Source organism: Taudactylus pleione, unplaced genomic scaffold (genome assembly GCF_031769625.1).
Source record: "Taudactylus pleione unplaced genomic scaffold, aTauple2 ptg000885l, whole genome shotgun sequence".
Lineage (NCBI taxonomy): Eukaryota > Metazoa > Chordata > Amphibia > Anura > Myobatrachidae > Taudactylus > Taudactylus pleione.
In genome coordinates, this window is record NW_028285286.1 from 1575321 (window position 1) to 1588018 (window position 12698).

At 49.2% G+C, this 12698-nt stretch overlaps 1 protein-coding gene across 1 annotated transcript; it reads left to right on the plus strand.

The window, feature by feature from the left end:
- The first annotated feature begins 3346 nt into the window (after nucleotides 1-3346).
- RBMX2 (RNA binding motif protein X-linked 2) lies at nucleotides 3347-11904 on the plus strand. Its single transcript, XM_088458982.1, has 6 exons — nucleotides 3347-3463; nucleotides 4559-4674; nucleotides 5699-5750; nucleotides 8407-8536; nucleotides 9807-9978; nucleotides 11402-11904. The coding sequence occupies exons 1-6, from the start codon at nucleotides 3459-3461 to the stop codon at nucleotides 11632-11634; spliced, it is 708 nt and encodes a 235-aa protein (XP_088315108.1). The 5' UTR covers nucleotides 3347-3458; the 3' UTR covers nucleotides 11635-11904.
- Nucleotides 11905-12698: the final 794 nt, after the last annotated feature.

The following is a 12698-nucleotide window of genomic DNA, read 5'->3' on the forward strand; positions in this document are numbered from 1 at the left end:
CATTGTAACACCAGCAGAGATTGGGTGGTCAAATCAGGAGGTTGGTGACCCCCACCGCCGCAGCTGTGCGGCGGTGCCGGACCCCGGAGTCTGAATGGATGCTGCGCGCATGCATCCATTCAGTGACGGGAGAGGGCTGGGGGAAGCCCAGCTAGTGAGGCACGCCTCCAAATAATGTCACATGGGGCGTGGCCTATGGTAATTAGGCCACACCCCATTTTCGGTCGCGTGCGATGTAAGGGCGCAGTCTTAAGAACCGGCACAGGGTGCTCCAACCCTTGGAGCCGGCCCTGCATTAATGTACTGTTATGATTCTAAAATGCCACAAATGAATAAGAACAATGTGTAACTGAAAAAAGTTATATTACACTAAGGGGGAGATGCACTAAGATTTGAAAAGAGACAAAGTGGTGAGAGATAGTACCAACCAATCCACTCCTGTCATGTTACAGGCCATGGGGGAAATGTATGATGTGAGTGGCTTCGGCCGTGTCGCGAGATCGTGGTGAGGCGGGTCCTCATAATGGCCGCATATATGATTTTTCGAAGTAGGAGAGCGCTACATCTCCTGTCTGGTGATCTGCGCTCTCCCATCAGTGGATCTCCTCTTCGGTGGTCAAGTTCTTGGGTTTCCCAGCAGGCCCGGTAAGTTTTTTTTTCTTAAATCACTTTATTATTTTTCTACGCACAATCCCTGGCTGTCAGGGCTCCGGCAGCCAGAGACAGTGCAGGGTGGTGCGGCAAAGATAGCTGCTGCTGCCGGAGCAGTAAGTGCCACTGACCAGTCATACATATGCCTGCACATCGGAGCACTATCTTGAAGATGGGATCGCCGATTATGACGGGGGCGCTATGTGCCTCCATCATTTATGTATACATCTCAACATTACTACATGGGGGAGAATAGCACTTTTCGCCATAACGCCGATACAACCATCTCCCCGTGTTTGAAAAAAAATGACAGGAGCTGATTGGTCGGTGCTTTATCTCCCTCCAAGGCTTAGTACATCTACCGCTAAGTGCGCAGAGTCCTGCAAGAGGAGACAGATCACACACGGGGCTCATTCAATTAGACGCGACTGAGTCGCGCCCATGAGTGAGGCTAAATGCCGCACGTACGGTGCTGTCGGACTCGTGGATTTCTGTTCACGGCCCCGAAGGGCTACATACAAAAATCTATGCGTCCCGAGCGAGATTGGGATCCAAAGGGGGGAGTTTTGCTGCCGGCGTTTCTAAACCGTTGTAACGGCAACTCGCCCCCCTCGCTCCTAATTGAATTAACCCCACTGACTGACGGACAGTTCTCCTTTATGGCATAGTTGCCTACGTTTTCATTGTCCTCCCCGGGAGAAACCTGGGGAGGACAAGCAGATGTGCTATGACGGGGGCGGGTCCTGGCGGGTCACATCATTAAGCCCCGCCCCCTACTCGGGGACCCGCGATTGCAGCAGAAATTCTCCCCATTCATAGGAAGTGGGCCGGCAGAATGCAGGAGAAATGCCTACAGTTGCGGGGTTGGGGGAGTTACCCGAAAAATCAGGAGCCTCCCGCGAAAACCGTGAGGGTAGACATGTATGCTTTATGGGCTGTCAGTGATACTATGCTCTAGAAAGTGATCCATTTAGAGAGTGATAAAGTACCAACCAATCAGCTCCTGTCATTTTTTCAAACACAGCCTGTAAGATGACAGTTAGGAGCTGAATGGCTGGTAGTTTATCACTTTCCAATGTATCACATTTCAGAGCTCTGTACATCTCCCCCTCTGCATGTGTATATATGTGTACATAGGGCCTGATTCAGAGCCGAACGCTCTGACCAGAGCGCTCGCTCTGAATCAGGGCCCTCCTCCATGAAAATGGAGCGGCCTCCTGGCCGCTCGCATAGCTGTGGGTGACCACCCACAGCATATGCGAGCGTCCATGATGATGGTCTTGACCATTGCGACCATCGGGCTTGCGACGGAGACCCTGCGGTAGGGTCTCCCTGCCGCAAGCCCTGGAGTGATTTTGGCTCTATCAGAGCCAAAATCACTCCCACTGACATCACTAGTGATGTCAGTGGGGGCGGCTTCAGACGGTAGGCGTTCCCATGGGAACGCCTCCGTCTGGCAGACACGCCCCCGGCACGCCCACCAAAGGGGGCGTGCTGTCAATCAACATCGACAGCATGCCCCCTTTGGTGCGAGACCCGGAGCAATGGAGAGCCCGTCGCTCGCCGGGTCTCGCGCATGCGCACAACGGAACTCCCTCCGTTGTGCGCATGCGCAGTGGGGGAACATCGACCCGCTTGCGAGCGTCCTGCGCTCGCCAGCGGGTCTGAATGACCCCCATAGTACATTACAGGGGCATATTAAGAAAAGAGGGGCCCACGTACAGACTCAGGGCCTGATTCAGAGGCGCATGCTATTTGCGTGCGCTTGCTCTGAATCAGGGCGTCCCTATTTTTTTTTTGACCAGCCTCCAGGCCACCTGCACAGCTGTGGGTGATGACAGCGTGTACGTGTGGCCTGGCAATTATTGCGACCATCAGGCTTGTGAGGAGACCCTGTGGTAGGGTCTCGGCTCCCGCAAGCCTGAGTGGACTTCCTGCTCTAATAGAGCAGGAAGTCCACTACTGACATCACGAGTGATGTCAGTAGTGCCACCCACAAATGCCAGGCGTTCCTTGGGAACGCCTCCGTTTGTGCAGCCACCCCCCCTCCCCGTCTACAAACGGGGCGAGCTGTCGATCAACATTGACAGCCGCCCCGTCTTGTAGCGAGCCCCGGAGCGAGTGATTTCTCACTTGCTCCGGGGCTCGTGAACGCCGCGTGTGCGCAATGGCACCATCGACCCGCTTGCGAGCGCGTCTGAATCAGGCCCCCTCCACTCTCTGTTGGTCCCGCAGTACACTGTAGATTCTGGCTTCGTGCCAGAATCTACTACGCATGCGCGGGCCACCGGCAAAATGGCGCCTGCACCATTTTCCCGGGACACTAGCACTGCGCATGCGCAGAGCACTGGGAAGATGGAAGCCACAAAAAAGCACTACGGGGAGGTAATTATAAAACTATGGGTGCAAAGTGTATGGTTTGTGGGTCCCCATTATAGATACGCCCCTGGTACATTATATATGTACATTATATTACGCCCTCCTTATACAGCACATTAGTGAGTAAGGAGACAGCACTACTGAGCCATTATCTACATACATCTCTGCTCATCCTTCTCATGCAGCGCTACGGTAACTGCGCAGCTATAGTATCGCGCAGAGCGCTCTGTGAATACAACACCACGTACGTACAAACGCGACGTGAGAGGGGAGGAGACATGCAGAGTGCGCCTTCCCCGTGCCTCACATGACCGGAAGTGGGTGTGGTTACCGAGGCCTCCCGTGCCCACTTCTCATCCCGGCAGCGGTGTAAGTGGTACGTCATCACACAGCGACGCAGCAATCAGCAGCCGCCGCCGCCGCCAGTGATGAAGTGAGTATGAGTTGATGCAGCAGGGTGATGGCGGCAGCAGTGCCCGGTTACTGGTGGTCATACAGGATGAAGTCTGTGATACACAGAGCTCCTGCTCATTCTTACAGACTTAGGGGGAAAGTTATCAAAGCTCGGAGAGAGATGAAGTACCAACCATTCAGCTCCTGTCACGTTTCAGGCTGTGTTTGAAAAAATGATAGGAGCTGGTTGGTTGGTAGTTTATCTCTCTACACATTATCTCTCGCCAAGGCTTAGTACATAGACCCCCTTACCCTCATCCTGCCCTGAGTACAGGTACCCTGCATGTAGGAGTGCCAGATGAGGCTGCTGCCACCTGTACAGCCGATTACTGCCCCATGGTCACCGCCATGGCGGATGTGTCACCTGTATGACTGAATACTGCCCCTAGGTCACCGCCATAGCGGATGTGTCACCTGTATGGCTGAATACTGCCCTAGGTCACCGCCATAGCGGATGTGTCACCTGTATGGCTGATTACAGCCCCTAGGTCACCTGTATGGCTGAATACTGCCTCTAGGTCACCGCCATGGCGGATGTGTCACCTGTATGACTGAATACTGCCCCTAGGTCACCGCCATAGCGGATGTGTCACCTGTATGACTGAATACTGCCCCTAGGTCACCGCCATAGCGGATGTGTCACCTGTATGGCTGAATACTGCCTCTAGGTCACCGCCATAGCGGATGTGTCACCTGTATGACTGAATACTGCCCCTAGGTCACCGCCATAGCGGATGTGTCACCTGTATGGCTGAATACTGCCTCTAGGTCACCGCCATGGCGGATGTGTCACCTGTATGGCTGAATAATGCCCCTAGGTCACCGCCATAGCGGATGTGTCATTTGTATGGCTGAATACTGCCTCTAGGTCATAGGTGATGGTAGCAGTAAACTTGGTGTGAAAACTGCTGTGTGCAAACAAAGAGGCTCATGGGCTGATATAAAATTTAAATTTCCTACTTTGTTTTGGCACATTCTGATCATCAAATGGACCCATCTAAATCTTATTTGCAGAGATTCACGTTCTCTATGTCAAAATGTATTTTAAACCCTATTTCTTTTAATTATTTTGCAGTCCACTAACAAAAGTGAAGTTGATTAACGAGCTGAATGCCCGAGAGGCGAGCCTTGGTGTACGGGAGTCTGTGTCGTGGCATCAAGACTACAAGGACAGTGCTTGGGTTTTTCTGGGTCAGTGAAACTGCAACAATTCATTGATATTAGGGATAGAGGGCCTGATTCAGACCCGCTCGCAAGTGGGTCGATGGTGGCCCAGTGCACACACACAAGCCCCGGAGCGAGCGCAAAAAGCGCTCGCTCCCTGGCTCACTACAAAAGGGGCGGCTGTCGATGTTGATCGACAGCTCGCCCCGTTTTCTAGGCGTGGCCGGGGGGTGGCTTCACAAACGGAGGTGTTCCCAAGCAAACGCCTGCCGTTTGTGGGCGGCCCCACTGACATCACCAGTTATGTCAGTGAGAGAGCTTCCGACTCAAATTACGGACCAGAAGCTCTCTGGGGTTTGCGGCCACAAGACCCTACCACAAGGGTCTCGTCGCAAGCCTGATGGTCGCGATGGTCTTGACCATCGCGACCATCATCCTGGGCGCTTGCAATAGCTGTGGGTGGGCACCCACAGCTATGCGAGCGGCCAGGAGGCCGCAACTAAAAAAAAACCAGCGCCCACCCTGATTCAGAGCGAGCGCTCGCTTTTTGCGAGCGCCTCTGAATGAGGCCCATAGTTCATGCTTTGTATCTATACTAATGGTCCGAGCATTTCTTGAAGTTTGCATTTTATAGTCCCCGCACTTGAAAACTGCAAAAGCTCTTGAAAACCCCAGCAACAAATCACATTTGCTTTTATTTTCAGCCGCATAATTGAATATTTTAGGTATATTTGCCACCTGAGACAGGAGCTGGCCATTGGAAACCTGACTGACCTCAGGCTTGCTGAGGGAACCCATTGGACAGGGGCCTTAAATGCTGGGTGATGGCAGTCCTATTCTATCCGCCTCTTCCAACATGGCCGACAATGATCCGATTGACTTTGAAACACATTATGATCATACATTGTGCTTATTGGGGACCACACAACCAGGCATATGTGGCAGTAGCTCTGACAGGTTACTATGGGTAACAACGCACAAATGCCCTCCACAATCTCTTAACATTTCTGGCACTTTAGCTACTTGCTTTATGTGATTATTATTTCCGCAGGTGGTCTTCCTTTTGAGTTGACTGAAGGGGACGTTATTTGCGTGTTTTCACAGTGAGTGTTTCTTCTTATTACAATGGTATTTTTGCTGTCCCAATAGACGGATGCCAGACAGACAGACCGTAGAGTAGCATTGCGCATATTGGGATCTTTCCAGTTGGTCGAAATCTCTATTTCTTTCCGCTCACTGCGTTTAAGCCAGTTATCATTCCAGTTTTACCTTAATTTTGGTAAATTCTGGAAAGTCAGGGGAAACCGAATAAAGAATTGATCACATTTATTTGTCCTGTAATTTATACAGTTTGTTTTACATGATCATTCTAAGTGCTTCACACTTGCGTCGGAGGAGGTGCTATGAGATGAGCTCCGCCCACCTCTCATCCCACTGACTCCGTTATCCACTTCATGAGGAGGAGACGAGACCCTTGGGACCTAAAGTTGAGTTGAAGATACGCCAATTTGTGTAGCGCATGTATATTTGCGCAGCGCGTAAATATTTGTGTGTTCTCTTTATGGGCGCTGCACGTGCCCATAAGGAGAACACACACAGATTTGTGCTGGTACAGAGGGCCAGATTCAGACCCGCTCGCGAGCGAAGGACGCTCGCAAGCGGGTCGATGTTGGCCGAATGCGCACGACGGAGGGAGCTCCGTCGTGCGCATGCGCGAGACCCGGCGAGCGACGAGGAATACGTCGCTCGGGGTCTCGCACCAAAGGGGGCGTGCTGTCGATGGTGACTGACAGCACGCCCCCTTTGGTGGGCGTGCCGGGGGCGTGGCTGCCAGACGGAGGCGTTCCCATGGGAACGCCTACCGTCTGAAGCCGCCCCCACTGACATCACTAGTGATGTCAGTGGGAGTGATTTTGGCTCTGATAGAGCCAAAATCACTCCAGGGCTTGCGGCAGGGAGACCCTACCGCAGGGTCTCCGTCGCAAGCCCGATGGTCGCAATGGTCAAGACCATCATCATGGACGCTCGCATATGCTGTGGGTGGTCACCCACAGCTATGCGAGCGGCCAGGAGGCCGCTCCATTTTCATGGAGGAGGGCCCTGATTCAGAGCGAGCGCTCTGGTCAGAGCGTTCGGCTCTGAATCAGGCCCTATGTACACATATATACACATGCAGAGGGGGAGATGTACAGAGCTCTGAAATGTGATACAGTGGGAGTGATTTTGGCTCTGATAGAGCCAAAATCACTCCAGGGCTTGCGGCAGCGAGACCCTACCGCAGGGTCTCGTCGCAAGCCCGATGGTCGCGATGGTCTTGACCATCGTGACCATCATCATGGACGCTCGCATAAGCTGTGGGTGGTAACCCACAGCTATGCGAGCGTCCAAGAGGCCGCTCCGTTTTTAGGGAGGAGGGCCCTGATTCAGAGCGAGTGCTCTGGTCAGAGCACATATCTGGATACTTGTGCCTACTTTAGTCTGGCGAGGTGAAACAGGAGAGGGGAGGGCCGGTAAAATGCAGACTGAGTAAAGTAAGGGTGCGGCTCATGCAGACCTGCAGAAGCACAAATATACTCCTGTTACTGGAGTACCCGCTGATCACCAGGGAAAAATGTACCCGCTGATCACCAGGAAATGTACCCGCTGATCACCAGGAAATAAATGTACCCGGTGATCACCAGGGAATAAATGTACCCGCTGATCACCAGGAAATAAATGTACCCGCTGATCACCAGGAAATAAATGTACCCGCTGATCACCAGGAATGCTGCGGACGCGGCTCCAGATGTTCACGGCTCTGCATTTCGGCAGAAATATTCTGTTTGTTACATTTCTATTTTTAAGAGTAATTTCTGCCTATTTTGGGACCCTCATGCATCTGTGGGACGGGGGAGGGAACACTGGCTACTAGTAGAGGACCCATCTAATGATGCTGTGCAGCGCCTCTTGTGTGTCATGCGTGGCACCGGTATTAATCAGTACCCATCTGGCTTACAAAGCACCTCTCTTTGAGCTACTGCGTATTGAGTTAATTAATATGTCTTGTCTCTTTAAGGAAGGGGAATACCTGCCACAGGTAATTATTATTGCCTACATTGGCAATTTGTCCTACCAGGGGCAGATTAAGAGAGGGGGAGGACCAGTGTGAAGTGTCTGTGTGCGTGCCCCCCCACGTCTTGCCAGCACTTGATCTGAATAAACTATAGCACCTGTGCCAGTGTCTACTGCTCATGCTCAGATCTCCAGGAAGATGGAGCTGGCACAATGTTCCCAGTGATTTGTCCCCTGAGCGTGCACATATCTTCGGGAAAATGGTGCCTGAGCCATTTTCCCAGTGACTATTGAGGTGCCAGCGGAGCGGTTAGTACATGCGTGGTGTGGGCTCCCCCTGGGCACAGGGGCCCATGTGCCCCGCTCACCTTGCACCCATTATAGATACGTCGATGTGTCATAGTAGTATAATGTCCTGCTGATAATGTTACAATTATTGAGCAGCCTTTTGTTATGTAATGGCTCTTGTGTGCCAGTAACATTGTCTTGCCCCATTTCTGCTGTTCCGTTGTACTGCTGAACTTACAGCAGAGGTCTTCAACCTTGGCCCTCCAGCTGCTGTGCAGCTACACATCCCAGCATGCACTGCCACCTTTTTGATATAACAGCTTGCTAAAACTATGGTAGTGCATGCTGGGATGTGTAGTTCCACAGCAGCTGCAGGGCCAAGGTTGAAGACCCCTGCCTTACAGTATGCTTCCCATGCAGGTATGGGGAGGTGGTGAACATCAACCTGGTGCGTGATAAATCGACCGGGCGCTCTCGTGGATTCTGCTTTCTCTGCTACGAGGATCAGAGGAGTACGGTGCTGGCTGTGGACAATCTCAATGGAATCAAGGTGAGAGGGCGGCGAATAGCAATTAACGGTGACAAAATGACAAACATTTGAGGAGAAGTAGAAACATGAGCTTTAATGTGACCTTAAAGGGAACGTGCATAGCTGAAGGCTTCTATATATTATATATTAAGGATACTGAATTTAAACCTCTAAACGCTCCTGCCTATACCTTCTAAATTTTACGCTATTTGTGTACGGAGTCATACAGTAAATAAGCCTTCAGACTTTGAGAAATGTGTTTCCAATGCACAAAGGTTATTATTCAACATAAAAACAGTAGGTTACACGCTGTGACCTAAAGACAATTTAGAGCAAAGAAATTCTACAGACCCAAGATACAGTTATACATACGCACGCGCTCTGGGACCAGTTACCGGCATCAACAAGAAACCTTCAGCATCAGCAAGAAGACTTCAGATTGGGGTCAGAACACATATATTTATACCCCCACAGAAATAGACTACACAATAGAGAGGTTCGTTGCGATCCCATTGGTTCTCCGTCAAGGTACTTCTGTTACAGGATATTTAACAGGTCGATTCAAATGGACACAGACCAGCCTCCGACAGCCTATTGTCTCCTTTTTCCCGCCTCATGCAAATCTAGGCTGTTTAACTTTACAAAGTACATTTTGGTGCTTTAACTCTCTACAGTCCATAAGTTGAGAATGCATGTTCCGATCTTCTCACCGACGACACCGGAAAGCTGTTGAGAGAGAGTAGATCAGTATAACACCAAACACGGTTTGCTTATCATGTAGTAAACCTTAGATACCAAATAGTCTTTATTTCACAGCATTTGTAATAAATGAATAAATCTTAGATATTACACTTTGAAGCTATGGAACCTTTTATGTGAGTGTGTAAGTATTAGGGGTTTGGGAAAAGACGCTAGTTAGATTTATGTAGTGAGGACTTTTAACTTGGGGCAGATACGTACGCATGATGCTAATAAACAGCGTTTGTATCTGGGGTTTTATTTATTCGCTAATGTGCGTCTTAAATGTGTTTGAGATATGCGATTGCACAATGTTATTAATAGCATCGCCGTATGTACTTAAGAGAGAGTTTAGCTAAATTGGAGCTGGGCGGCCATTCGCAAAATGGCGTCTTGTTGCCATTCGCAAAATTGCGACGTGCAGATCTCATTTTCAAGATGGTGTCTTGTGGCCATTCACAAGATGGCGTCGTTTCAATCTGATTTTAAACTGATTCTGTCTCAGCCAATTACTCAGCTTCGAATATATATATATTTATTATTTTTTTTGTAGTTGAAGGGGCGCACAATTCGTGTGGATCATGTGGCTAATTATCGCCCCCCTAAGGATGCTGATGATATTGATGAAGTGACTAAAGACCTGAGAGAGAAAGGTTGCGGTGCACGGACGCCATCTCCCTCTGCGTCAGAGGAGGAGCCGGAGGAACCACAGAAGACAGAGAGAGGTTTTACGCTTTTTTATTATTATTCGCATTCTGTATAGGGTGCCACAAATTACTGTAGTGCTGTAAAGAGCTGCAGTACAAACAGGGTGTGTGTATATATATACACATACATACATACATAACATAAACTATAGCATAACACAGGTAGAATGACAAAAGTCAGACCTTACATTTTGAAGCAGGTTGGGGGTCTGACATGAACAGGGTAAAAACATGGGGGGGGGGGGTGCAAGTGACGCAGAGCTGGGGAGGGTAACGTTTTGGGAAAGATGGGAGACATCAAGTTCAGTCTTGGACCTATTTAGCTTTAGAAAGCGCTGAGACATGCAGTAAGAACCGGCGGAGAGACGGGCGCGGGAGAGGGGAGTGGACTACAGGTCGCGTTGGCCATCATCCGCTTAGAGATGATCCCCAGGTGAGGAGGTGTAGAGCCCTGTACATACAGATATCTCCTATTATACTGTGGCCTCAGTTGTGCCAAATAGCCCCTCTCTGCACGCCGGGTCCCCAGCGTCTTTATTTTCCCAAAATGTGCGTCTTATTCATATAGATAATACAACTGGGAGTGACAGAACTGCATTGCTGGCATCCTCAGGCCACTGGGCTGTGTGACATTTCTATGTCTCTGTGTGACTAAGCCCAATACTTACCATTCGGGACTCTGAGTGCCGGGATCCCGATTACATCCCCTCTAGTACACTGCGAGCGGCTTTTCACTGCATCTGCGACTAAGCCTAAGCCCAATACTTACCATCCGGGATTCTGAGCGCCGGGATCCCGATTACATCCCCTCTAGTACACTGCGAGCGGCTTTTCACTGCATCTGCGACTAAGACACGAAAAATACGATGCACTGCTCTTTTCGGAGCATCTTAGGGCCATATTTACTAAAGGTCGATTTTAATAGATTAACATCGATGTTGTCTTTCTGGGGCTAAATCACACATTTACTAACAGACAATTTTTTCTTTTTTAAAGTATTAGTAAATGTGTAATTTAGCCCCAGAAACAGAACGGTAATCGATTTAAAATTGACCTTTAGTAAATACCCCTTCTTCTCACCGGGCATCTCACGCCGTATGGCGTAAAGACGATTACTGTGTAAGGGCACATCTGTATCAAGCAGAGTTTTTTTGGGTTTATTTTCACAGTGACGCTAGGTTTTGCTGCTTGTAATTGCGCCGTAAGAAAAAATCGCACTTTATTAAATCAACCCCTCTGTGTCATTTTATCGTGTTCACTCAAACTCTGCTTTATACTGTATTTACTGAGCGGATTGTTACAGAATGGAACCTGAGATTTAGGGATGTATTGGGGGACAGAGACAAGAACAGTGGATCTCTGTTTGCTCAGTTAACCTGATTGTATATAAATTATGGATCTTGTGCTTGTAATAATTCCACTCATTTTTTTTTTTATACAGAGAAGAAAAAGCGTAAAAAGGATCACAAGGACCGTTCGCGTGAAAAAAACAAAAAAGCCAAAGTTACTCAGGGAATCAAGCAAGAACGTGACGATCCAGGCTATGAAAAATACAATACCAAACCGCACAATTCCAGACTGCGAGGGATCAGCGGAACTCTTTGGAAGCAAGAAAAGGACACTGGAAGCGTTTCTAGACAACCGCCCAAAGTGCACCGGACAGGATCAGACTGACAGACGGGAAAAAAGCATCGAGGTCGTGGGGTGAAAAGAACGAAGGACAATGTAGGTTTTAAGTGTAAATAGCGCAAGAAACAAAGACTTTCCGGGATTATTATTTTTTTTTTTCTTTTTCGTTTATTTATGGTTTCAAGTAGCGGACAGAGGTGTTTGGGAGAAGGTGTCAGATGTTGAACCGTGTGATGGGAAGAAGTTTATATAATGCTACCGCTGCAAAAAACTAAAACAATTAAAGAGCACCTGTCCCCAGGTTATTTGTAAACAGCCCTGCAACCTCCTTTTTGGTTATGAGCCTAATCTAATATCTCACTTACTGCGAGGAGAATACTTGGGAAGCCAGACTACGCAAGCCACAAGGGAGCCTGTAGGTAAATGTATAATCGTACCTGATGCACCGTCTATGTACCATGTACGGTGTTTGTTTAGCACTGACTGTGGGTGACATTCTTAAGGGATTCGTCTTTTTATTGAGTAAAAAAAAAGAACAAAAAAAAAAAGAGGATTTAAAATGTGTATGTTTGAAAAATGTTAGATTCTAATTATATGACACAAGCGCCTAATCGTAGGTGCCTAGGGCGACGTAATTAATGCTGGCCCTACACCAGCACAGCTATTTCCTGACGCCGATCAAAAAGGCCAAACCGTGGATATCGATGATGGTCAATCCGGTGGTGAATCGGGGAAATTCAGCATGTTAGAAAATAGAATCTGAACCGGCAGATCAAGGTTTTCCGAGTCACATGTATGTTCGAATGCGGCTAAATATAATTAATGTCTGTATCCTGTATTGCACGCGCATCTTTGCGATCATACGCTTGAGTTGCACGAAACTCAGCATACTGTTCACAATCCATTCCCAGCGGCTGTCCGGAAGCACATTCGCATTATTTGCGACTCAGAATAAGTCTTATTATCGTGACTTTCTTGAGCCGCCACTGGCAGGGGGTCCGAGATGGAGTTGGGCAGCGCCCGAGTCCAGATTCACGACTCGGGAGATTAGAACGTCCAATTGTGTATACTGGAGACTGGATACCGGGCTGTGATCGGAGACTGAAGCA